Source organism: Brachyhypopomus gauderio, chromosome 16 (genome assembly GCF_052324685.1).
Source record: "Brachyhypopomus gauderio isolate BG-103 chromosome 16, BGAUD_0.2, whole genome shotgun sequence".
Taxonomy (NCBI): domain Eukaryota; kingdom Metazoa; phylum Chordata; class Actinopteri; order Gymnotiformes; family Hypopomidae; genus Brachyhypopomus; species Brachyhypopomus gauderio.
The window spans coordinates 22,051,139-22,076,011 of NC_135226.1; the positions used below are offsets into that span (position 1 = coordinate 22,051,139).

Genomic DNA, 24,873 nt, shown 5'->3' on the forward strand with positions numbered 1-24,873 from the left:
CCTCCAACCCTACACCCTCCAACCCTCCAACCCTCCAAACCTTCAACCTCCAACCCTACACCCTCCAAACCTTCAACCTCCAACCCTCCAACCCTCCACCCTCCACCCTCCACCCTCCAACCCTCCAAACCTTCAACCTCCAACCCTACACCCTCCAACCCTCCAACCCTCCAAACCTTCAACCTCCAACCCTACACCCTCCAACCCTCCAAACCTTCAACCCTCCACCCTCCAACCCTCCAACCCTCCAACCCTCCAAACCTTCAACCTCCAACCCTCCACCCTACACCCTCCACCCTCCAACCCTCCACCCTCCAAACCTTCAACCTCCAACCCTCCACCCTCCAAAGCAACATCACTATGGTCCATCCCAATATCTGTTGTTCTACCTACCAAGGGTCTGATTATCCGATCACCTGAACCAGATCTGATTTTTCGAGCAGTCTGCTGGGGAGTAAGACATGAAAGACATGGTTGTAAATCAGGGTTTTTCAAATCTCTTCCTTTCACAATTGTGTTGTTTAAAAAATGAACACAAACTCTTTTTCTTTATGCTATTCAGGGTCTGTAAAACAACATCTTTTTTGTGTTTGTGTACCAATTGTCATGCTATGCAAATTAGTCCTCTAAATGACAAAATGTTTATTTGGAATTTGAGATAAATGTTGTCATTGAAATGCTGGTGTTCATTTTACATATTTTTTACATTTCTTTTAAGACACAAGTATCTTACAAGCAGTGCAGCTATGATCTAGATAAGATGTTTGGCTTTTTTCCTTTGTTTTTGGTAGAAATATATGTTTACAGTTAAGCCTGAGAAGTGCAGTTGTCAATATGTGTGTTTGTAATAAAACTTTCCAGCTGAGATAAGATTTCCCAACAGCACTGTCAGTCGTGCCACTGGTGAACGTCGTGCCACTGGTGAACGTCGTGCCACTGGTGAGCGTCGTGCCACTGGTGAACGTCGTGCCACTGGTGAACGTCGTGCCACTGGTGAACGTCGTGCCACTGGTGAACGTCATGACTGACAGCCACATGTATTGATTGACATGATGTGTGATATCAGTTTGGGCCCTCCAGCATGTGGGCTGTCAATAATGTGCAGCTTGAACTGGTGTAAATGTTGCTAGTAGCCGTGTGGCTTTGTGCCTCCTTTAGATCTGACCGATTGGCCTGCTTTAAAGGAACATCTCAAACCCTGTGTACTCATTAAGACAGGAGCCTAATTTCAGTTCAATAGGCTCCCTGCTTAATCTGGCACATGTAAAAATGGTCTTGAAATGCAAAAAGAGTTTATAGCTGTTGTTAATGTTATTTATATCCAGAAGATGGTCATTGTGTTTTTATTGTTTGCAAGTTTTTTTTTCTTCTTTGAAGTCACTCGTGTTTGAGAGCAGATTTCTGTCATAACCCGTCAACCACTAAGTCAAAGACCTCAGCCGTCTTAAGAAGCTAACAAGTGAAATTTAAATTAGGCGGGAAACTTAGTGGTTCTGCATTGTACTGACATCACCTGAAACTGCAGCTTTTATAGGGGTACCCACTCAAGCGCCACAGTTCTTTGGAGAACTGAGGCAGAAAAGTTTGCTGAATGATTCAATTTATATCAAACTATTACATATCAGTGGTTGCACATGGGAAAATGTAAGTAAATATTTTTGAAAATATACCTTTATATTATAATGTGCACATTTTAAATACATTAAATAAATTTATTTTACGTAAATACATTTAAAATTTGAGATGGAGACCAAACCACCACTCGCTGGATCCTCTTAAACATTTGTGTGTATCGACATGACATGAAAGCACTGTGTGATCTTGTGATTCATTAGACGAGAATTGCCGAGGCCTTTCTAGACTAAGGAACGGTGCTAAGATTCACAAAGGCATGCTCGAGATTTAAAAGGTCGCATGACAACAGAAAAGAACACAGTGGATCCACTGTGATCTACTATGTAAATGGGAATGTGAAAGTGTATTTGGGTATGTTGTTGCCTGTGTGGAGTGCCATAGCAGAAGTGCTGATATTTACTTCAAGCATATTTTCATGCTGCCATGGTGCAACCAGTCCAACAGCAATCCATATTATTAATGGTTTTTGTTTGCCTTATTCATACGCCATAAAACAAATGGTGTTAAACAAATGGCTTTTGTTTTGTCCTTTTGTCTCAGCCCAGATGACCGAGTGTTTCTCGTTCACTGTTTTGAAGGCATTATTAACTAAGATGAAGTGTGGAAGATATATGAAGCTTGAATGTTGCTGACAGATTCATTAATGTATGTTGTTTTATTGCCTTATGATGCTTATCGCTCGGGAGATGTCATTCAGTGGAAATATTGACTTAAAAGTTTTTCTAGAGGCATGAACTCATGTGGGGGTTGGTGGTTTAATCTTGATATGCAAAAGAGCAATATTACCCCCTCCTGCCAGGAGAAGGCGACCACACATCTGCAGAACTTCCTCTTTCTGAGCCCCTGAGATCCATCCCTGCATGTGCTGGTGCCTCTGTGCTCTTTCTCTCACTATTGTGTCTGCAATCTCTTCATGCAGAGAAGTTTAGTTGTTCTTGTTTTATTTTGTGTGTGTGTGTGTGTGTGTGTGTGTGTGTGTGTGTGTGTGTGTGTGTGTGTGTGTGTGTGTGTGTGTGTGTGTGTGTTAAAAACACAACACAAATCAATGAGGAAGTTTAGTAAAAATGTAAACGTCTGGAAGGTGTTAATGGAAGTCAGAAAGAAATGAGGGAGGAGATGTAAGACCTGGGGGGGCACAGTGGGATGTAATGACTTGAGGGGTGGTGGAGGCAGGGGTGGTGGAGGGCCTGAAGGCTTAGGGAGTGGAGAGGTGGCAAAGGTTTGGGAGAGGTGGAGGGTGTAGGAGAGGTGGAGGGGTGGAGGTTGTCATGGAGATGGAAGAGATGTGGGAATGGAGAATGTTTTGCTGACCAAGCTCATCCATCTCTCCAGCTGCTATTCATACATTACCAAATTGCTCATAAGAGTCTGTAAGACAGAAGGGTGAAAAGCTTTGGAGTTCAGTCATGACTCCTCGCTAATGAAAGCAAACATTTAAAATTTGTATCAACCACTGCGTGCCTGCATGAAAAGATCCTTCATTTGACCATAACCAGTGAGGTGGAATACGAAAAGGTTCGACATAAAAAACCCTCTGACATCCCAGTGTGAAGATCCTCTGACCTTCTGACATGCCAGTTTGAAGATCCGCTGACCTTCTGACATCCCAGTGTGAAGATCCTCTGACCCTCTGACAGCCCAGTATGAAGATCGTCTGACCCTCTGACATCCCAGTGTGAAGATCCTCTGACCCTCTGACATCCCAGTGTGAAGATCCTCTGACCCTCTGACATCCCAGTGTGAAGATCCTCTGACCCTCTGACTTCCCAGTGTGAAGATCCTCTGACCCTCTGACATCCCAGTGAGAAGATCCTCTGACTCTCTGACATCCCAGTGTGAAGATCCTCTGACCCTCTGACATCCCAGTGTGAAGATCCTCTGACTCTCTGACATCCCAGTGTGAAGATCCTCTGACCCTCTGACATCCCAGTGAGAAGATCCTGTGACTCTCTGACATCCCAGTGTGAAGACCCCTCTGGCACCTCAAGCTCTGAACTGCTCAGTGGTTAAAGTACAATTAGTTCACAATTTGTAATTCCCTGTTAAACTGACATTTTCTCATTCATGTTAAGGTGAACATTGCTTCTAACATGCTGGAGACAGAGGTTGTCCAGGACTCTCTCTGTTGTGTAGTCAGATATTCAACATTTTAACTTGATGGTTTCCCAGAAGTGGCAGTCCAGAAGTTCCTGGACACAAGCTTGGCATGGCCTCAAACACTCTTCTGTTTAACACCTTAATCAACTCACAGGCTAACTGCCAAGCACGGTCAGGTGTGTTAGATCAGTGAAAGCATAGTATAGAGTATGATACTCTCTGGTAGAGTATGCCAGGCTTACACTGACTCATTCAGCATGTACTTGTGTTGATTTGTTTTTTGGTGAATATGGTTAGCAGTAAGATTCTCATGGAAATTCTCCATCACAATAACCAGGGTCTCTCTGTAAGTATAGTTATGAGTGCTCGGAGAGTATCAGTGAATGCAACATACGCACACAAACTGGTTACTTCACCAAAGCAAGTCCTAATAGTTCACAGAACAGATCAAATGCAGTAAAGTATATGGGAGAATATATGTGAGTGAATGAGTGAAATGTTTGATTTATATAAATATATATATTTATATAGCACCTTTCAAGAACCAAATTTCTCTTTAAAATCAGCGCAAATACAACTATTCACACACCGCAGCACACCACATAACACCCCAGCACACCACATAACACTCCAGAATAACCCAGAACACCCCAACACACCACATAACACCCTAGTACACTCCAGCACACCACATAACACTCCAGAACACCCCAGCACACCACATAAACACCACAGAACACCCCAGCACACCCCTGAACAAGTCAGGCTAGTGTTGATCTTCTCAGATGCGTGTTAGTGTTGTAGACAAGGAGGTTCACTCCTGCAGGAAATGCCTTTCCATAAAAACTGACACAGAGTGATTGAGAATCAAATCATTGGAGAGAATTGTTCCTTAATGAAACATAAATCCAGATGTCTGCTGGTGAATATGGCTGCTAACAGCTCTTAGAGTGACTGAAAGACGGACGGAGGGTCTTGTAATCACCTCCTTCACTCTTTCATTTAGCCAGGAAGTGGAATTCATATCTTATATTTTACAAATTGCTAAGCAATCACTCCTCCTTAAACACACAAATCACGTGGTTTCTTTAGAACTCTCTTATCTCTGCAAGCAGTTTACTTGGCTCTGTAGTAAATCTTTCATTACAGTTATAAAAAAGAGATCTTAAAAAACATATTTCGTCTCATTCCAGAATGGGATAGTAAAACTTGAAAACTAATATTGTATGGTTATGCAACCCCAGCTCATGGTCTGACATGTATCACATACTTCCATAACTAACACAGGAATGAATGCTCAGATAAACACAATCTGAGTAAACACATGACCCAGTGCTTTGTTTAAAGTGTAATTGTAGTCACAAGCCACTGACCACTGTGCAACTCAACTATTCTACTGGCCGGTCTGTGTCTCTGCTTTTGTGACACAGTTCATGGTTTTTTCCACAGCACTGTCTGAGCAGTCTGCATCCAAACCGTACCAGGGAGTGAGGGTGAAAGACCCAGTTAAAGAACTGCTACGTCGTAAGAGAGGAAATACAGCCAAAACAGCGCCCCCTACAGCGGTGAGAAGACAAGCGCACACACACACGCACACACACACACACACACACACACATATGCATATGTATGCACATTTATACAAATGCTCACTACTCACGCAGAAACACACATACACCAAATACACCCACCACACACTCACACACACACACACACACACACTCACACACACACACTCACACATGAAACATTTATATACACAGACATGGATACTCTTACACATACACACAAACACATTCTCACACTCTTACACACACACACACACCCACACACACACACTCACACACTAATGCAGCTTGCAGACTTCCCTTCTATTAATACAAGTCTCTACATGCCACCATTGTCTTATTCACATTGCATTTAAAGATATGAAAGAAGATGGAAATGCTGCAGGTTACCTGGGTGACAGAAATATGTTCAAATGATAAAGAAAAAATGTTTGTTTAGTGTCAGATTGATTTTATTATCTGGAACCCATACAGAAGCGACTTGGACAAAGGGTCATTTTTTGTGGTGTTTGCACACCCTGGAACGATCCTGGGTCTCTGGACATGGGTTTCAGTCAGAGAGCCGTCTGCCAAACAGCCGAGCTACAAGGGGATTTTGTCCTTATGTAATCCAGGTGTTTTTCCATGACAGTTAAACCATTCCCCCACACTGCCACAGGGCACTGGACCTATGCAAATCAGGACGCTGTCTTGCCAAGGAGATGGCCTAGCAACTTCATAATTATACCTGACAACAAGCAAGGCCCTCCCCTGATGCTAGTCATATCAGATTCGTGCAGGCCAAGAAGAGCAGGAGGCTGTCAGCACTGACTGAGGCCCGGATTCTCGTCGTCAGGAAGGGTGCAATCATGTCACAGCACACAGCTTGTTTATCAAGAAAAGCTTTTGTACCTGTGCTGACAACAAACTATTCACAAGCATTTCACTTAATAGTTGTTGTAACAGCTTGGACAGCAGTTCCAAATGCAGTTCCACTGCAGTAGCTGGAGAAAAGACTTCACAACCTCACTCATGCCTTCCACACATGACTGCACACCTCCGCTATACACTCAAGACCAGCTGCACCTGCGCCTACAGGAAATGTTATTTGATGCACTATATATATATTTGTAGACTTACGGTGGCAACCAGATGCCCATGTGCTAACATGCACTGCTTGACAACCAACCTCTGCCCCTCTCACTGGTCAGGACTGACTACAAAAGCATTGCTGACTGGATAATGTTTGGGCAAGTGACAACTCTCAACACAGTGGCAATGATACATATTTATAGCATGGTAGTGGGTAATCGCATGGTAGTGAGTGGTGGTATGGTAGTTAGTGGTGGTATGGTAGGTGGTAGTATGGTAGTGGGTGGTAGTATGGTAGGTAGTAGTATGGTAGTAGTGGTAGTATGGTAGTGAGTGGTGGTATGGTAGTGAGTGGTGGTATGGTAGGTGGTAGTATGGTAGTGGATGGTAGTATGGTAGTTAGTGGTGGTAGTATGGTAGTGGGTGGTAGTATGGTAGTTAGTGGTGGTAGTATGGTAGTGGGTGGTAGTATGGTAGGTGGTAGTATGGTAGTGGGTGGTAGTATGGTAGGTGGTAGTATGGTAGTGGGTGGTAGTATGATAGGTGGTAGTATGGTAGTGGGTGGTAGTATGGTAGGTGGTAGTATGGTAGTGGGTGGTAGTATGGTAGGTGGTAGTATGGTAGTGGATGGGGGTATGGTAGGTGGTAGTATGGTAGTTAGTGGTAGTATGGTAGTTGGTGGTGTGGTAGTAAGTGGTGGTATGGTAGTGGGTGGTAGTATGGTAGGTGGTAGTATGGTAGTGGGTGGTAGTATGGTAGGTGGTAGTATGGTAGTGGGTGGTAGTATGGTAGGTGGTAGTATGGTAGTTAGTGGTGGTATGGTAGGTGGTAGTATGGTAGTGGGTGGTAGTATGGTAGGTAGTAGTATGGTAGTAGTGGTAGTATGGTAGTGAGTGGTGGTATGGTAGGTGGTAGTATGGTAGTGGATGGGGGTATGGTAGGTGGTAGTATGGTAGTTAGTGGTAGTATGGTAGTTGGTGGTGTGGTAGTAAGTGGTGGTATGGTAGTGGGTGGTAGTATGGTGGGTGGTAGTATGGTAGGTGGTAGTATGGTAGTGGGTGGTAGTATGGTAGGTGGTAGTATGGTAGTGGATGGGGGTATGGTAGGTGGTAGTATGGTAGTTAGTGGTAGTATGGTAGTTGGTGGTGTGGTAGTAAGTGGTGGTATGGTAGTGGGTGGTAGTATGGTAGGTGGTAGTATGGTAGTTAGTGGTGGTAGTATGGTAGTGGGTGGTAGTATGGTAGGTGGGAGTATGGTAGTGGGTGGTGGTATGGTAGTGAGTGATGGTAATATGGTAGTGGGTGGTGGTATGGTAGGTGGTAGTATGGTAGTGAGTGGTGGTAGTATGGTAGTGGGTGGTGGTATGGTAGGTGGTAGTATGGTAGTTAGTAGTGGTAGTATGGTAGTGGGTGGTGGTAGTATGGTAGTGGGTGGTAGTATGGTAGTTAGTAGTGGTAGTATGGTAGTGGGTGGTAGTATGGTAGGTGGTAGTATGGTAGTTAGTGGTGGTAGTATGGTAGGTGGTAGTATGGTAGTGGGTGGTGGTATGGTAGTGAGTGGTGGTAGTATGGTAGTGGGTGGTGGTATGGTAGGTGGTAGTATGGTAGGTGGTAGTATGGTAGTGGGTGGTGGTATGGTAGTTAGTGGTAGTATGGTAGTTAGTGGTGGTAGTATGGTAGTGGGTGGTAGTATGGTAGGTGGTAGTATGGTAGGTGGTAGTATGGTAGTGGGTGGTAGTATGGTAGGTGGTAGTATGGTAGTGGGTGGTGGTATGGTAGGTGGTAGTATGGTAGTGGGTGGTGGTATGGTAGGTGGTAGTATGGTAGTGGGTGGTGGTATGGTAGGTGGTAGTATGGTAGTGGGTGGTGGTATGGTAGTGGGTGGTGGTATGGTAGGTGGTAGTATGGTAGTTAGTGGTGGTATGGTAGTTAGTGGTAGTATGGTAGTTGGTGGTGTGGTAGTAAGTGGTGGTATGGTAGTGGGTGGTAGTATGGTAGGTGGTAGTATGGTAGTTAGTGGTGGTAGTATGGTAGTGGGTGGTATTATGGTAGGTGGTAGTATGGTAGTGGGTGGTAGTATGGTAGTTAGTGGTGGTAGTATAGTAGGTGGTAGTATGGTAGTTAGTAGTGGTAGTATGGTAGTGGGTGGTAGTATGGTAGGTGGTAGTATGGTAGTTAGTGGTGGTAGTATGGTAGTGGGTGGTAGTATGGTAGGTGGTAGTATGGTAGTGGGTGGTGGTATGGTAGTGAGTGGTGGTAGTATGGTAGTGGGTGGTGGTATGGTAGGTGGTAGTATGGTAGTGAGTGGTGGTAGTATGGTAGTGGGTGGTGGTATGGTAGGTGGTAGTATGGTAGTTAGTAGTGGTAGTATGGTAGTGGGTGGTAGTATGGTAGGTGGTAGTATGGTAGTTAGTAGTGGTAGTATGGTAGTGGGTGGTAGTATGGTAGGTGGTAGTATGGTAGTTAGTGGTGGTAGTATGGTAGTGGGTGGTAGTATGGTAGGTGGTAGTATGGTAGTGGGTGGTGGTATGGTAGTGAGTGGTGGTAGTATGGTAGTGGGTGGTGGTATGGTAGGTGGTAGTATGGTAGGTGGTAGTATGGTAGTGGGTGGTGGTATGGTAGTTAGTGGTGGTATGGTAGTTAGTGGTGGTAGTATGGTAGGTGGTAGTATGGTAGGTGGTAGTATGGTAGTGGGTGGTAGTATGGTAGGTGGTAGTATGGTAGTGGGTGGTGGTATGGTAGGTGGTAGTATGGTAGTGGGTGGTGGTATGGTAGGTGGTAGTATGGTAGTGGGTGGTGGTATGGTAGGTGGTAGTATGGTAGTGGGTGGTGGTATGGTAGTGGGTGGTGGTATGGTAGGTGGTAGTATGGTAGGTGGTAGTATGGTAGTGGGTGGTGGTATGGTAGGTGGTAGTATGGTAGGTGGTAGTATGGTAGTGGGTGGTGGTATGGTAGGTGGTAGTATGGTAGTTAGTGGTGGTAGTATGGTAGTGGGTGGTAGTATGGTAGGTGGTAGTATGGTAGTTAGTGGTGGTATGGTAGTGAGTGGTGGTATGGTAGTGGGTGGTAGTATGATAGGTGGTAGTATGGTAGTGGGTGGTACTATGGTAGGTGGTAGTATGGTAGTGGGTGGTGGTATGGTAGGTGGTAGTATGGTAGTGGTGGGTGGTATGGTAGGTGGTAGTATGGTAGTGGTGGGTGGTATGGTAGGTGGTAGTATGGTAGTGGGTGGTGGTATGGTAGGTGGTAGTATGGTAGTGGGTGGTGGTATGGTAGGTGGTAGTATGGTAGTGGTGGGTGGTATGGTGGGTGTTAGTAAAACTGGCCTTTCATATTCAAAAACTAGTAATTGTCACGCCCTCCTTTCAGGACTCCAATACCCAGAATGCTTTGGGTGATGTACTATCCAATCGTGATGTTATTCCTAGATCATCATCTCCTGATTATTGATTACTCCCACCTGTAAGGTGTCTTATATAAACCCTCGGTTAGTGTTTGAACTTTGTGAAGTATTGTCATGGGTTATCTCTGCATTCCAAGCGTTATGCTGATCTGCGTAATCTGTATCTGTTTTGGCACATGTGTCTACTCAACCCTTGTTTGGTTTGGTCACTTACGTGGACTGATTCCTGACTCCAGAACTCCAGGACACATTACCGCTGTGTCTACTGAGGACTGTGAGAGTCGCTCTGTTAATAAAACTCCTGTGATTATCTGCGTCTGGCTCGTCATGTCATTACAGTGATGATAAAATAAGAGAATCGTGGTAAAACTACACAAAAATCTAAACTACTCAAGGAGCTCACAAACTTAAAAGCAGCACCGAATCTCCTCCCTGTTGTCAGAACAGTGTCGTCCATCAAAGGTGTCACAGTGAGTCCAGTTATTATCAGTAATAAGCCAAAGTGTCGCTGACACTTTACTGTTACAAACTGGTTCTGCTGGTCTTCCTGCTGGCTATCTTCCAAACCCTCCATGGGGGAGAATCCTCACCCACCGTCAATCCCAACACCAGCTCACATCTGTAAGGCATTTTCAGTATGATTTAATGCTTTGCCTGTTTTAAACGCAAAATGATGCAGTTGCACTCGGACGGTGTGTATGTGTGTATGAGTCGTTTGTCTTGGAATGTTTCTTTTGGCATGGATTATGGAGATTTTGTTGAAGCAGGGCTCCTGTTTGTTCAAAGGATTATAAACCACCTGAAAATCCATAGCCACCTCTCTTGAACATGGAGATGGTCCTCCAGTCAGTTGTGTCTTGAGGGCCTTCTGCATTCTCTGACACTCCTATCCACAGCAACTTACATATTTATTAGTATGACAGAATATGTCTTCTCCCTGGATCGGTTTCATGACTGTGATGTTACTGGTTCCATGTTCTTGTTGTCCTAGCAGGTCAGCACTGCTGGAATCATCTGCAGAGCTGGAATCACTGTGAATTCATTGTATTTACAAATGACACTCAATCAATTAGGCATTTCATTGCACGTGATGTAAAATGTTTAACTGTTGTTTCTATGAATTCTCAACAGGTGGTGGTTCCTAACAATATTTCATATGGCCATGCTGGTGAGTCATTTCATAACGGTATAGTTTCATAAACCGCAGACCTGAATGTTTCTCATGTTCAGGACTACATTTTTCTCATGCTATGACTCATTTCTGAAGGCTCTACTGGTTTCCTGGGAACCAGCCCAAGTGCCCCAAATGAGTCAGCCATGGAGATGGGAGCGCTGTGCCCCAGCTGGGTGGCCCAGCCCGGCAGCTCGGTGCCTCTCCCGTCACTGGGACACTGGGCTCCCCCTGAGTACCTGCACCACCACCACGAGCCAGCCATCTCCGCTCTGCCCCCCCTCACCACTGACATGTATGTTCAGCCCGTGTGCTCGAGTTACACCGTGCTGGGCGCCCCATCTGTGTTCACGCTGACTCCAACGCCTCTCTTCACCAACCTCGGGGTGAGCCTTGACCTCTTGGTGAACTCTTTGCTCTAATCTGCCTACTGAATGTCAACCGGTTGTCTTAACCTCCCGTCTCCCATTCCCACCATCTATCTCCCATCCACGTTCCAGACTATCAGCCCCTCCAGTACGGCCCTGCCTCAGGTGGACGTCCCAGACAGCTCCCTGGCATACATCCCATGGGCCCAGCCCCTGCCCACTCTCTCCGGCCCCATAATGCAGCGCTCCTCCTGCCCCCAGACCCTGCCCTTGCCCCAGCTCCTGCCAGTCCCCCTGCCCATGACCCTGCCCGCACCCACCCCTGGGCCCCAGCAGGAGGAGCCCACACAGGCTGCAGAGGGAACCTTAGCTCTGGAGAAGCTTCTGGAAGAAAAAGAGGATGAGAAAGAGGAGTACGCCTGCAGCTCCTCCCTCTTTACACCAGACATTTAGGACGCTGCTGTTTCACGTTTCTGCCTTGGTTGTGTGGCTGCTTCCTGACTTCTTCACTTCCTCACTTCCTCACTTCCTCACTTCCTCACTTCTTCACTTCACTTCTTCACTTCCTCACTTCCTCACTTCTTCACTTCCTCACTTCCTCACTTCTTCACTTCCTCACTTCCTCACTTCTTCACTTCAGTTCTTCACTTCTTCACTTCCTCACTTCTTCACTTCCTCACTTCTTCACTTCCTCACTTCCTCACTTCCTCACTTCTTCACTTCCTCACTTCCTCACTTCCTCACTGGCTCGGGTTTGTGATGTTATGCAGCATTCTGCCCTGATACCACAAATCATCTATTAAACATTTTGTTCATTTGCATAAACTCTGCATCTGTTTACCTTTTTGTGTGTAGAAAGCTGAATTCACGTAACCTCTCAGTTGGAGACGGGTGGAGGGTTTATTTCAGCTTGTTCCGTTTATTTGGGCTAAAAAGAACACACAAATGTTATATAAACAAAGAAAAGATATGCGTAAAAGTCTGAGATTTTCCTGTTTTCATAGGTGTGTTTGTGTCAGATACAAATACAGCATGCAAACAGAGCACATTCCTTTTACTGTGAGCTGTCTTGTCGAAACACTGAAAACTGCAGAAGCCCTTCCAAACCCCGCCCACCCCCTTCTCACTCCGCCCCTCCCTGCCCACCCCCCTTCTCACTCCACCCCTTCCTGAACAGAATGTAAGCCAAACATCTCCCATTCTGTCTTGTCATGTGAGAAAGAAAGTGACATATTTACTTGGCATTGCAGCCTTCTTAGTCCCGCAGGATTCTGAAAGCCTCCCACTCAGGACACCTGGGTCATATCCTCAGGACACCTGGGTCATATCCTCAGGACACCTGGGTCATATCCTCAGGACACCTGGGTCATAACCTCAGGACACCTGGGTCATATCCTCGGGACACCTGGGTCATAACCTCAGGACACCTGGGTCATATCCTCAGGACACCTGGGTCATAACCTCAGGACACCTGGGTCATATCCTCAGGACACCTGGGTCATAACCTCAGGACACCTGGGTCATATCCTCGGGACACCTGGGTCATAACCTCAGGACACCTGGGTCATATCCTCAGGACACCTGGGTCATATCCTCAGGACACCTGGGTCATATCCTCGGGACACCTGGGTCATATCCTCAGGACACCTGGGTCATATCCTCGGGACACCTGGGTCATATCCTCAGGACACCTGGGTCATATCCTCAGGACACCTGGGTCATATCCTCGGGACACCTGGGTCATATCCTCGGGACACCTGGGTCATATCCTCAGGACACCTGGGTCATATCCTCAGGACACCTGGGTCATATCCTCAGGACACCTGGGTCATATCCTCGGGACACCTGGGTCATATCCTCAGGACACCTGGGTCATATCCTCGGGACACCTGGGTCATATCCTCAGGACACCTGGGTCATATCCTCAGGACACCTGGGTCATATCCTCGGGACACCTGGGTCATATCCTCGGGACACCTGGGTCATATCCTCGGGACACCTGGGTCATATCCTCAGGACACCTGGGTCATAACCTCAGGACACCTGGGTCATAACCTCAGGACACCTGGGTCATATCCTCAGGACACCTGGGTCATAACCTCAGGACACCTGGGTCATATCCTCGGGACACCTGGGTCATAACCTCAGGACACCTGGGTCATATCCTCAGGACACCTGGGTCATAACCTCAGGACACCTGGGTCATATCCTCAGGACACCTGGGTCATAACCTCAGGACACCTGGGTCATATCCTCGGGACACCTGGGTCATAACCTCAGGACACCTGGGTCATATCCTCAGGACACCTGGGTCATATCCTCAGGACACCTGGGTCATATCCTCGGGACACCTGGGTCATATCCTCAGGACACCTGGGTCATATCCTCAGGACACCTGGGTCATATCCTCAGGACACCTGGGTCATATCCTCAGGACACCTGGGTCATATCCTCGGGACACCTGGGTCATATCCTCGGGACACCTGGGTCATATCCTCAGGACACCTGGGTCATATCCTCAGGACACCTGGGTCATATCCTCGGGACACCTGGGTCATATCCTCGGGACACCTGGGTCATATCCTCAGGACACCTGGGTCATATCCTCAGGACACCTGGGTCATAACCTCAGGACACCTGGGTCATAACCTCAGGACACCTGGGTCATATCCTCAGGACACCTGGGTCATATCCTCAGGACACCTGGGTCATAACCTCAGGACACCTGGGTCATATCCTCAGGACACCTGGGTCATATCCTCGGGACACCTGGGTCATAACCTCAGGACACCTGGGTCATATCCTCAGGACACCTGGGTCATAACCTCAGGACACCTGGGTCATATCCTCGGGACACCTGGGTCATAACCTCAGGACACCTGGGTCATATCCTCAGGACACCTGGGTCATATCCTCAGGACACCTGGGTCATATCCTCGGGACACCTGGGTCATATCCTCGGGACACCTGGGTCATATCCTCGGGACACCTGGGTCATATCCTCAGGACACCTGGGTCATATCCTCAGGACACCTGGGTCATATCCTCAGGACACCTGGGTCATATCCTCGGGACACCTGGGTCATATCCTCAGGACACCTGGGTCATATCCTCGGGACACCTGGGTCATATCCTCGGGACACCTGGGTCATAACCTCAGGACACCTGGGTCATATCCTCGGGACACCTGGGTCATAACCTCAGGATTCTGCATTTTTTGTAGGCAAATTACTTAATTAAATTACATTTTATTTTATTACTCAATTAATTAAAAGGCAGTGCTGACTGAGAATTATCACAATCTTCTGCAGGGTGCATTTGACCATGTTGTTTTGATGTATGCACAACCTAGTCAATGTGAGGTTTCTCAAAGCTCAAACTACGAACAATTGTTCCAAAAAGAAAACGGTGACTATTACTACTGCGTACTTGCTGGGGTAACAATGGGAACGTGGTTTACATTAGCTAACAAAAGACATGGAATTTATTCTAATCCAAGCCTGTTTGCAGATTATGGCCTCAAATCGCAGACAAAATAAGAAAAAGGCTGTTTTTCCAGCATTTACTCCAGAGGACGGAGAGTCTGTAGGGGGCAAAGCGCAGGTCAGAAGGTCAGAAGTGTTAGAACCAGAGGCTTCATAAAAGAGCAAGACGAGAGGGTAGAATAAGAGAAAAGGGGGAAAGGAGAGATGGAACAGGACTGTTCAAAGAGAGGGAAACGGGAGAGCAACACCTTCCCAAGTGAGACACTGTGAGATATTAGTGGGATGAAGCAGTCAGTTTGCATGCATTATGTTGCAGGTCTAACAGGATTTGGGGGGATTTTGTCCACTTGAGTGGCGCGTACTCCATCCAGTGCACATGTGACTGTTTCACAACCAAAGAAGTGTGTTTACATCCTTGTTGCAAGGCCAACGGTATGATGGACCACGACTGGGATGGGGAGGGTCTGACAGAGAATGCAGAAGCTTCATCCATTTTTGCACATTGCTGAAGCCACAACCCAAACATTGTGGTGGTTCATGGATATGCAGATGTTCCAATAGTGAGGAGCTTCATGGTTGCTGGGGAGATCACAGTGTTGTCCTTATCATCTCCCACAGAGAGAAGGCTGTTTCATGGCCATGTTGCGCAAGAGGACAGGACCATGCCTGCACCGTCAGATGTCAGCAATATACAGGGGAAGAGGAATGGCACTATTGTCTGATACCTGGAGGGGGTCCAGAATTGACATTTGGCCCTGTACACTGTGTTCTGCAGGAAATAGAAACAGAAGCAACACTCCAGCCTTTCTCAGAAAAGCCACCAGGTTGTAGAACAACCTTTTGTAGAACAACAATTTGACACAATTATCATACCAGTTGTCATAAGCAAATTGTAATGTAGTCTATCAGTGTTGATACACTGAGTGCCTACAGAGGCTAAGGTCATTGAAACCCTGTGCACTGAGGTCATTGCAAACCAGTTATATCAACAAGTCACACTAAAACAACAGCAAATTTGCCTTCATGGAGGATCAGTATAGAATACATGTATTTATGTATTAATACAGTATACAGTACATGTATTTGTACAGCAATGCTTGCTGGCCTTAGCAGACTAAGAAAAGGGAAGACCAACCATTACCATGGACCCAAGAAGACTTCAATCAAACACTGCAGAAGAAGAAATAATCAGATGGAAAGGTAAAATATCTTCAGGGATAATCTGAAGATAATCTGAACACAGGGCCTGTCCCCAACAACAACACTTTGTAGATACTTTGTAGAATGTAGAAAAGGGTTTTTATCCTAAAATCCTTTTGCGTTTACATTGCATTGCCAGCCACCACCTGTTTCTGCGGTATGAAGTGGGTGTTGGGTGTTGCTCTGCAGAAATGCTTTTGACCAGAATAGGTAACTGAAATAATAATAACTGGAGGCGTTTATTCATTGCAACATTACAGTTAGTGATGAGATTCATGGTATCGGAGGATGACACTGAGGTCTGACACTGAGGTCTTTTCTCTTTTCTCTTTGCTCTATTCACCCCAAAGTGGTGTCCATCTCTTCCTCTCCCTCCCTCTGTCTCTCCCTCTTTCTCCCTCTCTCAACCTCTCTCTCCATCTCTGCACCCTCCCCCCTCTCTTTCTCTCTCTCTTTCCCCATTTCATCCACCCTCTACAGACTTACTGAACTGGAGTAATAAATAACACGGGTGTGGCTATGACTGGTGAGCTCTGTATTTTGGAAGTCCTAGTTACGGCCCTGCCCTCGAGGAAGGGGGTAGGGGGTAGGGGGGTAGGGGGGTAGGGGGGTAGGGGGAGTGTACACTCTCTGGTTATCTTCAGTCATGGTCTTTACCTGGAGGCTCCTGTGTTTCACTCCACAAACCTCATGGACTTGTCAACTGTCCCGCACCTGCTCTGTCGTTGTCACTCAAATAAAAAATGATTAGTTAATTAGTTATACATTTTAAGGATTTCAAAAAGTTTTAAATAAATTGTGTTCTGTTTCACTTCCCATTCAAGATCGTTTTGAGCGTGACATTACTTTGAATTTCAGGAAAAGTCTGAAAGAAAAGAAAATGACTGAAAGCACGGGTCAGTCGTAGCATGTTGTTCTTGTCTATAACAACAAGTCTAGACTGGACTAGACGATTCTGCCTCTTACAGGCTGCATGTGCGGTTCAGCGTCCTGTTTGAGGAGTCAACAGGGTACTGGTCTAACACATCAACACACAATACAACTTTCCTGTATGATGGGAAACTAAGCTGGTATAATCCTGTCAATTGGCTGCATGCCACTGCATCGCATTAATTCCAAGACAATATAGTACTTTCCAAGAAAGTACCATATATCTGGTTTCTATAATTACAATATCAAAGGACTTTTACTCAAAACCACAGAGAGACACTACTCTGTTGTTCAACAAGGTATTGCTTGTTTCTCCGGCAGTGCCCAATAACTTTACTTTCAGGCCTACAGTTAAGAATTTACGATCAATTTTTAACTGCCACATCCCATCTGCATGTTCAAAGTCCACTACAGACCTCCAGATGCGGCGGTAAAGGCAGGTCAGGGGAAAACAGCGTTTTCAAATCCGCACCAACTCTACATCAACAACCTCAAGTTAATCTTGCACAAAAAGCAACCCTCACAGCTACGATAATCCCGTCTCGTTACAGGATTTTACGTTGCATTTTATTTGTAACTTTCTTTTTACTCCAATCTTGGAATTTAAGTTCAAACATTGACATGTTTGTTTGTTTATATATTTCTAACCATGATTTCCTGCAGTTACACATTCGCTCTCTCCTCTGCGGTTGTAAACCCGTATTATTCTTTTAGGCGTGAAAGTGCGTCCTGAGGATCGACTGGGGGAGGGTGGTGATAATAAAGAGTAATAATGTGCAGGTGGCGTGTTGAAACACCTGCTTTCAGCATGGCTTGGTGTGGATGGTGTGACTCTATCTAGTGTCTGCCACCGCCGAGATGTGCTTCCCTGGTCCTTCCCTGAGCACATGGCCAACAGGAACCGAGCAAGTCCACACACATGCTGTCTGAACGGGAGGAACTGCGTGTTCTTGCCAAGAGCTCACACAGAAAGGCAGTGCTGGAGGGCGCTCGGAGCTGCAGCATGCACTCAGTGTCAACACATCAAAGGACTATGAATTTAAAACTCAAATTTCAACTCAAAAGTTGCCACATAAGCTAACACACTTGAATATTTGTAGTAAATCATCTTAAAACACACACTGCCCGTGCTAAACCACCTCAGGTGGGACGAACTAGTCCTGTTTAAGAGAGTTTAAAGTAGGACCACACTCAAGCATCACCGATATATCACATTACAAAGGTTACAAAAACGTAAACTTATGTCAGATGAGATATGGGAAGATTATAATCCAGTATCTTGTGAAATAAAAGTCTGATTATTCTGACAGACAATGCTACATTTTAAACTGTAAACAATACTGAATGCCACCACTTACTGGTCAATTTCTTTCTAAAGTTTTGTGTTCATGCCCCTAAACTAAAAAGTGCTCCTTTAAGAAATTAAGAAAAAACTACAAAAAGAAGTGTTTGATGACCTGGACACAGTGACCCTGGAGCTCAATTGATAAGAGTGTTGTGGAATTCAATGTCCCATCTAGAACCTGTAGACTTCATGTTAAAAAACTTCCCTGGTATCAATATTATCACAGCAGTGGAATAATTTCACTTAGTAAGGCAATGTTATGTGGACTAAGTTAAGCAATGTTATGTGGCATTTTATTCTTTTGAAACCCATCCTGTAGTGGGTTGAGCGCTGGATGAAGGAGAATGCAGTCTGATGTTTCAGAGTGATAAAGTGTGCAGGGCGGCGTTGGCATGTGGTGTTGAAATTATTCAGGCCAGTGGCTCCTCCTTAGTTCAACAAGTGTGGTGCAACAGCTACTACTAAAGCGCTTTTATTGATTTAATGTTGGGGACGTGGTTTCATTGAACAACCTAGAAATGAAGGTCACGGAGGTCATCACGGTGGCTTTTGTGTTTTGGTGTTTTTGTATTCCTCTGAAGAAACAAACCTGTCTGTCTGGTTTATAGAGATAGTGGGAAACCCCCAGCCAGTAGGTTATCTGTAATCTGTAAATTGAGTATTTGATAGGAGCGTGAAGCTCTGTGGTTAGTATAAAATGTAGTGTGTATATGATTCTTTTTAACTTTTTAAGGTGACATGAGTGTAGTGTAAATCCTCAGTGTGATAAGATTATCTGTAATAAGGGCCACTGAAATACCATGTGACCTGTGAACTCTGTGGTCTGTGTGAGCTGTGAGGTCTGTAGTCTCTGGTAGCTGTGAGGTCTGTAGTCTCTGGGAGCTGTGAGGTCTGTAGTCTCTGGTAGCTGTGAGGTCTGTAGTCTCTGGTAGCTGTGAGGTCTGTAGTCTCTGGGAGCTGTGAGGTCTGTGGTCTGTGTAAGCTGTGAGGTCTGTGGTCCCTGAGAGCTGTGAGGTCTGTGGTCTTCGGGAGCTGTGAGGTCTGTGGTCCCTGAGAGCTGTGAGGTCTGTGGTCTTCGGGAGCTGTGAGGTCTGTGGTCTGTGTGAGCTATGAGGTCTGTGGTCTCTAGTAGCTGTGAGGTCTGTTGTCTCTGGTAGCTGTGAGGTCTGTGGTCTCTGGTAGCTGTGAGGTCTGTGGTTTCTAGGAGCTATGAGGTCTGTGGTCTCTGGTAGCTGTGAGGTCTCTGGTCTCTGGTAGCTGTGAGGTCTGTGGTCTGTGTGAGCTGTGAGGTCTGTGGTTTCTAGGAGCTGTGAGGTCTGTGGTCTCTGGTAGCTGTGAGGTCTGTGGTCTCTGGGAGCTGTGAGGTCTGTGGTTTCTAGGAGCTATGAGGTCTGTGGTCTGTGTGAGCTGTGAGGTCTGTGGTCTCTGGGAGCTGTGAGGTCTGTGGTTTCTAGGAGCTATGAGGTCTGTGGTTTCTAGGAGCTATGAGGTCTGTGGTCTCTGGTAGCTGTGAGGTCTGTGGTCTCTGGTAGCTGTGAGGTCTGTGGTCTCTAGTAGCTGTGAGGTCTGTGGTCTCTGGTAGCTGTGAGGTCTGTGGTCTCTGGTAGCTGTGAGGTCTGTGGTCTCTGGTAGCTGTGAGGTCTGTGGTCTCTGGTAGCTGTGAGGTCTGTGGTCTCTGGTAGCTGTGAGGTCTGTGGTCTCTGGTAGCTGTGATGTCTGTGGTCTCTGGTAGCTGTGAGGTCTGTGGTCTCTGGTAGCTGTGATGTCTGTGGTCTCTGGTAGCTGTGAGGTCTGTGGTCTCTGGTAGCTGTGAGGTCTGTGGTCTCTGGTAGCTGTGAGGTCTGTGGTCTCTGGTAGCTGTGAGGTCTGTGGTCTCTGGTAGCTGTGAGGTCTGTGGTCTCTGGTAGCTGTGAGGTCTGTGGTCTCTGGTAGCTGTGAGGTCTGTGGTCTGCACACTGGTTCTACTCCTCCAGGTCCTCACATGTTCTGCTGGGGTTTCACAGCAACGAGCTGTTAGGAGATTTTTTCTTTTTTTCCTTTTTTCCTTTTTTTTTTGAGAACTTTTCTCAGATTTGGTCAAAAAGACAAATTATCTAGTATAATTAGTTTTAAAATATGTTACAGGCAGGGGCGATTTTAGGATCTGGTCTTTAGGGGTGCCCAGCCCCCAGTGCTCACAGAGGCACAATACCAAAGTATTGCGCAGGTGCAGAGCAAGGTTTTTGCATAATATAATATTTTAAAAATGTGTTGAGCCAGGGGGTGCTGAGCAACTTCACGGTGGTGCTCTAGCACCACTAAAAATACCCTAGCCTCGCCCCTGGTTACAGGCCTGTACGATTATCAACAATCTGCAAAAAATGTGCAGTAAATAAACACAATTAATAAAAAAGAAAACAAAGGCATATTTTAAAGGTCAGCAGAACAAATTTAGTTCTGATACTGCTGATTCTCCACAATTCTTTAATAATAGTAATATAGTTATCTACAATATTATAATAGTAGTAATATAATTACCTATAGTACTATAGTAATATAGTTATCTACAATACTATAATATTAGTAATATAATTACCTAGAATACTGTGCTGATGAAACATGGATAAGTCATTGTTTACCCAGAATAAATAACACATAAATAATCGTATTTTTATTTTATTTCACTAAATTATATAGCTTTACTTAATAATAATCATTAGCGCCCATTTAAAGAGAACAGCATGGATTCAGGATGAAATGAGCAACCAGTTTTTTCCCACTGCACTCAAACAGGTTCAGGCCAATCCATTCTGGCAAAAAGTCTGTGAGAAAAATGTAACTTTGGGTGAGAAATGCAATAGCTCTAAGCAAAGCAAAGTCAAGCTCTGGCTTGTCTCCTGTGTATGAGCACAGTAGTTGACCTCTGTCACAAATACTTTTTTTTGCATGACATGACACAGAAGAATAAACAATGACTGTAAAAATGTTAAGTATCTTAAAAGTTATTTATTTTGTTTATGATTTGAGCAATAGATCTAAAGAGGCTGTTTTTACTGTAACAAATTAGTAATAATATAATATAGAAATAGGTCCGATTTCTACCACACCTTATAATAATAATAAATAAATAAATAAATAATAATAATAAATAGCAATGTAATAAATGAGAAGTCTTTTTAGATTTTGCATTGTTAACAAACAAGGAAAAGTAATGGTGCATTGGTTTGCAATGTTTAAAGTAACTGATGTTTATAAAGATGGACAGTGTACTTCACTTTAATGTTGAAGCGTCTTATCTCGTCAGTGCTTGTGCTGTCCTAGCGAACAGTTTTATGACAATGTCAGACAAGATATATAAAGCATCTTAATTATCTCTGATGGTAGCAGGAATTGCATTAAGCCAGTTTTTAGAGGTAAACGTAGACCTCTTATAAAGTCTTTGTAAAAAAGAACAAATTCCTACGCCGGTCTTGTGTTGTGTGCAAATGCAATCAACTAATTATGTTAATTACTGTTAGCCTCTTTCATTCTTTGTGATCATTGAAATATTTGACAGCTCATGTCAAAAATCCAGAAAATCCATGTATAGGAGATTAGAAGCTATATATTTGCATATGTCCAAACACACACACACACACACACACACACACACACACACACACACACACACACACACACACACACACACACACACATGTATGCATATGTATGGTATTTATACAAATCCTCACCACTCATGCAGAAACACATATACGCATGTGCAAACACACCCACCACACTCACACACACAATCACAATCTTACACACTTACACACTCATATGCTCACACATGAAACAAAAAGGTGCTCAGACATAAATATCATGATGGTCAAAATAAGACATAATCACAGGCTGCTACAAACATACAACAAAAATAGACAAAGACAATCAGGTGGAGACTGAATCCCACCCACCCGAGGGGCGTACCCACAACAACACAAACACACAACAACACAAACAAACACTGCCACTGTTGACGGAGGCGGTCAGCAAGGGGCCACCATACCATGACACTATATATATAATAAACACACACATTTATCATATAGTCTAATGGTCTATGTCTGATTGCCACTAGAATAACCCAGTCTAGTGGGTGGCCCAAGTGGTTTTTAGCTGCATCTGAACAGTTAATGGCCACTGGTATATATCCACTGGTATATATCCACTGGTATATATCCCTGCTGTGCTTCATGGACACTGAGGACCTGGACACTGGCCTAGGGTATATGGAGATACTAGCAGCATTCAAAATTACAATAATCCATGGGATTACTAAAACATTTGATGCTGTTGACAAGGTGACTGTCACTTTTAAACCATATTGAAATTATCAGAGGAATCTCTCTGGTTCCTTACAAAGACACGTGTTTGCTTCAAAACATTGTTATCTGTTATCAGGACCCTGGAACAATACCGTTCATGTCCTTCAGGTCACAAGTTACCATGATCCCCTTAGTCTCTGAGGACAATCTCGTCATTCCATCTGAGACCCAGACAGACTATTTTCTAATGGTGTCATGTGCTTTACGGCTGCACCACAGGTAGAAATGGTCTCACTTGTACACAATATGTAAACTAGTGGTGTAGGAAAGAGCCCACAGGTCAAGCACTGAGAGGAGGATGGAAATAAAACAACATTTAAAAGATGTAAACACACCATCCACCTGCATTGTGCAGTAGGGCCCCAGAGTTCTACGCTGAGCTAATGGTGGGACCTTGTATTTAGTGCAAGTTAAAATTAACCACACGAATTTCACACTTAAATAATTCATTTTAGCAAAGTGCATACTTACCTCGCATTAGAAACACATTCAGCCGAGACTACGGGATATACATAAGCCTACATTAATAGCCTATAATTATAGGTATTAAACGTCAGAGACTGGAAAAATAGATAACTCGAGTAAAGCTTAACGCAAATTTCAGTAATTCTACTAACAATCATTAATGGCACTGTCCTCAATCTTACCCACGTGCGCTAATGCGCGGCCGCAGGGGAGCTTCAGAGGAAAAGCATAAATGATGAGTGGCCTAAGGCCGGTGTACACATCCGAGTGGCACATGGCCGTCGTATTAAATGCTCTGAAATAAGACGTCTCTATTAGGTTTAGACGCGCACAGTCTGTATATAAAACTACAAGAAAATATTCTTTACAAAATGGCAAAGAAATACTACGACAATGCACCTGGAAATGTGAGAGACAAACTAAAAACTAAAACAAAATATTCAGGAATCAGTTTACACTACCGTTACTGGTGGCCCTTAACGCACATGTGTTCGTCCCGTGGAGAAGGATCGTTGTAAAAAAAATAAAGGAAAAAGAAAAAGTGGTGAATTAACTCATACAAAGTTAAACTGAATAATATTTAACCTTGTATAGGTTACTTTAAAACGGGCGGTTTGACTGTGTAAAAGAAAACTGAAAGGGTTTTTCCATGCTGTGTGATATCTTCAGTGGGATACTTTACGGGATCATGTTTCAGAATATTTACCAGGTTTGAACAGGAGAAATCACTGATATCTGGCTGCTTACGTTAACGAGAACATAATCTACATATTTCCTCCCAAAAGCGCCAGAACGTGCCGAGGTGACGGCTGTGTCACTACCAGCCCCTGGAATAATAAGGGATGAGGTTGAGACTAATGATTGTTGATACCTGAACTAACGCAGACCGTAATTATCGTAATTAGCGCGACTGTCTCGCGCCGGTTTCACGCGCAGGACGCACGTGCCACTCATGGGCCCACATGCATGTCATTACACAGCAAATGGCCTACAGTGCTGCATTCTTAGAGGCTTCATTTGTATCCAGTTTGACATCAACGCGGCAGATGCTAATCAACATTCCAGGTTGCAAATATCTATACATCTCTGAGACGCATATGAACTCTACTGTGTGACTAATGCTTTAGAAGTCTGGATGGATGAGGACTTTGAGCCCTGATCCATAAAGATGAATTCCGTGGAAGCACGCGGGTGCCTTTCTACCTGCACACAGGACACGCCCCTTTGACACACAGGACACGCCCCTTTGCTTTACTGTAAAATATTGTCTTTCCCCTGAGTTAATACGTACACTCATCGGTGAACCGTTTAGTAATTGTGCTGGAACATACCGACTCTGCGTTTTACGACAGATTCGCACTTATGATTTTGGACATAATTAAAAAAGAATCCATTAACATATTTGTTTCCAGTGGGAAAATTATTAGACCAGGGTTAATATAAAAAGGGTTAGGTTACCTTACAGTGCGCATTAAATGTGTCGTGTCCTGAAGCAAAAGGAAGTTTGCAGAAGACTTTCATACCTGCACTACTCGTTCTTACTCAATATCTGCAGACCTGAAACATTTTGATGTGTGATCTCGAGCAGGTCGTTAGGGATGCGTGACGCAAGTAGCGTAGTGTTCAAATCAAAAGGCGAATTATTAACTATTATTAATTATATACTTTACATCAGTCGTAGGAATTGGTGAATTATTAACTTAATTCAATGAAACGAGTTGTGAGCTCATTTCTATTCGTCCTACATTATCATGTTGTAAAGTGAAGAGAGTTTCACTGGGACTAAACTCACC

At 44.7% G+C, this 24,873-nt stretch overlaps 1 protein-coding gene and 1 long non-coding RNA gene across 3 annotated transcripts; one reads left to right on the forward strand and one right to left on the reverse strand.

Annotated features, from left to right (window-relative positions):
- The first annotated feature begins 1,484 nt into the window (after positions 1-1,484).
- Positions 1,485-12,137, forward strand: pou2af1 (POU class 2 homeobox associating factor 1). Of its 2 annotated transcripts, none has more exons than XM_076975865.1 (5): positions 1,485-1,644; positions 5,163-5,297; positions 10,905-10,941; positions 11,041-11,330; positions 11,445-12,137. In XM_076975865.1, exons 2-5 carry the CDS (start codon positions 5,166-5,168, stop codon positions 11,763-11,765), a joined length of 780 nt encoding a protein of 259 aa, XP_076831980.1. In that variant the 5' UTR covers positions 1,485-1,644; positions 5,163-5,165; the 3' UTR covers positions 11,766-12,137. The 2 variants fall into 2 exon arrangements, with proteins under 2 accessions (XP_076831980.1, XP_076831981.1); XM_076975866.1 differs by having other exon boundaries at positions 1,495-1,644; positions 5,182-5,297.
- On the reverse strand, positions 10,518-24,618 carry LOC143477303 (uncharacterized). Its single transcript, XR_013121541.1, has 3 exons — positions 24,539-24,618; positions 12,154-12,240; positions 10,518-10,804 (listed from the first exon to the last, which is right to left on the reverse strand). It is a non-coding gene; the product is annotated as an uncharacterized LOC143477303 (long non-coding RNA).
- Between the last annotated feature and the right edge of the window lie 255 nt (positions 24,619-24,873).

Coding starts and splice junctions, on each gene's coding strand:
- pou2af1 (XM_076975865.1), top strand. CDS start 5,166: ATGGTTTTTTCCACAGCACTGTCTGAGCAGTCTGCATCCAAACCGTAC. Junction 5,298..10,904: donor AAACAGCGCCCCCTACAGCG/GTGAGAAGACAA, acceptor AATTCTCAACAG/GTGGTGGTTCCTAACAATAT. Junction 10,942..11,040: donor TATTTCATATGGCCATGCTG/GTGAGTCATTTC, acceptor TCATTTCTGAAG/GCTCTACTGGTTTCCTGGGA.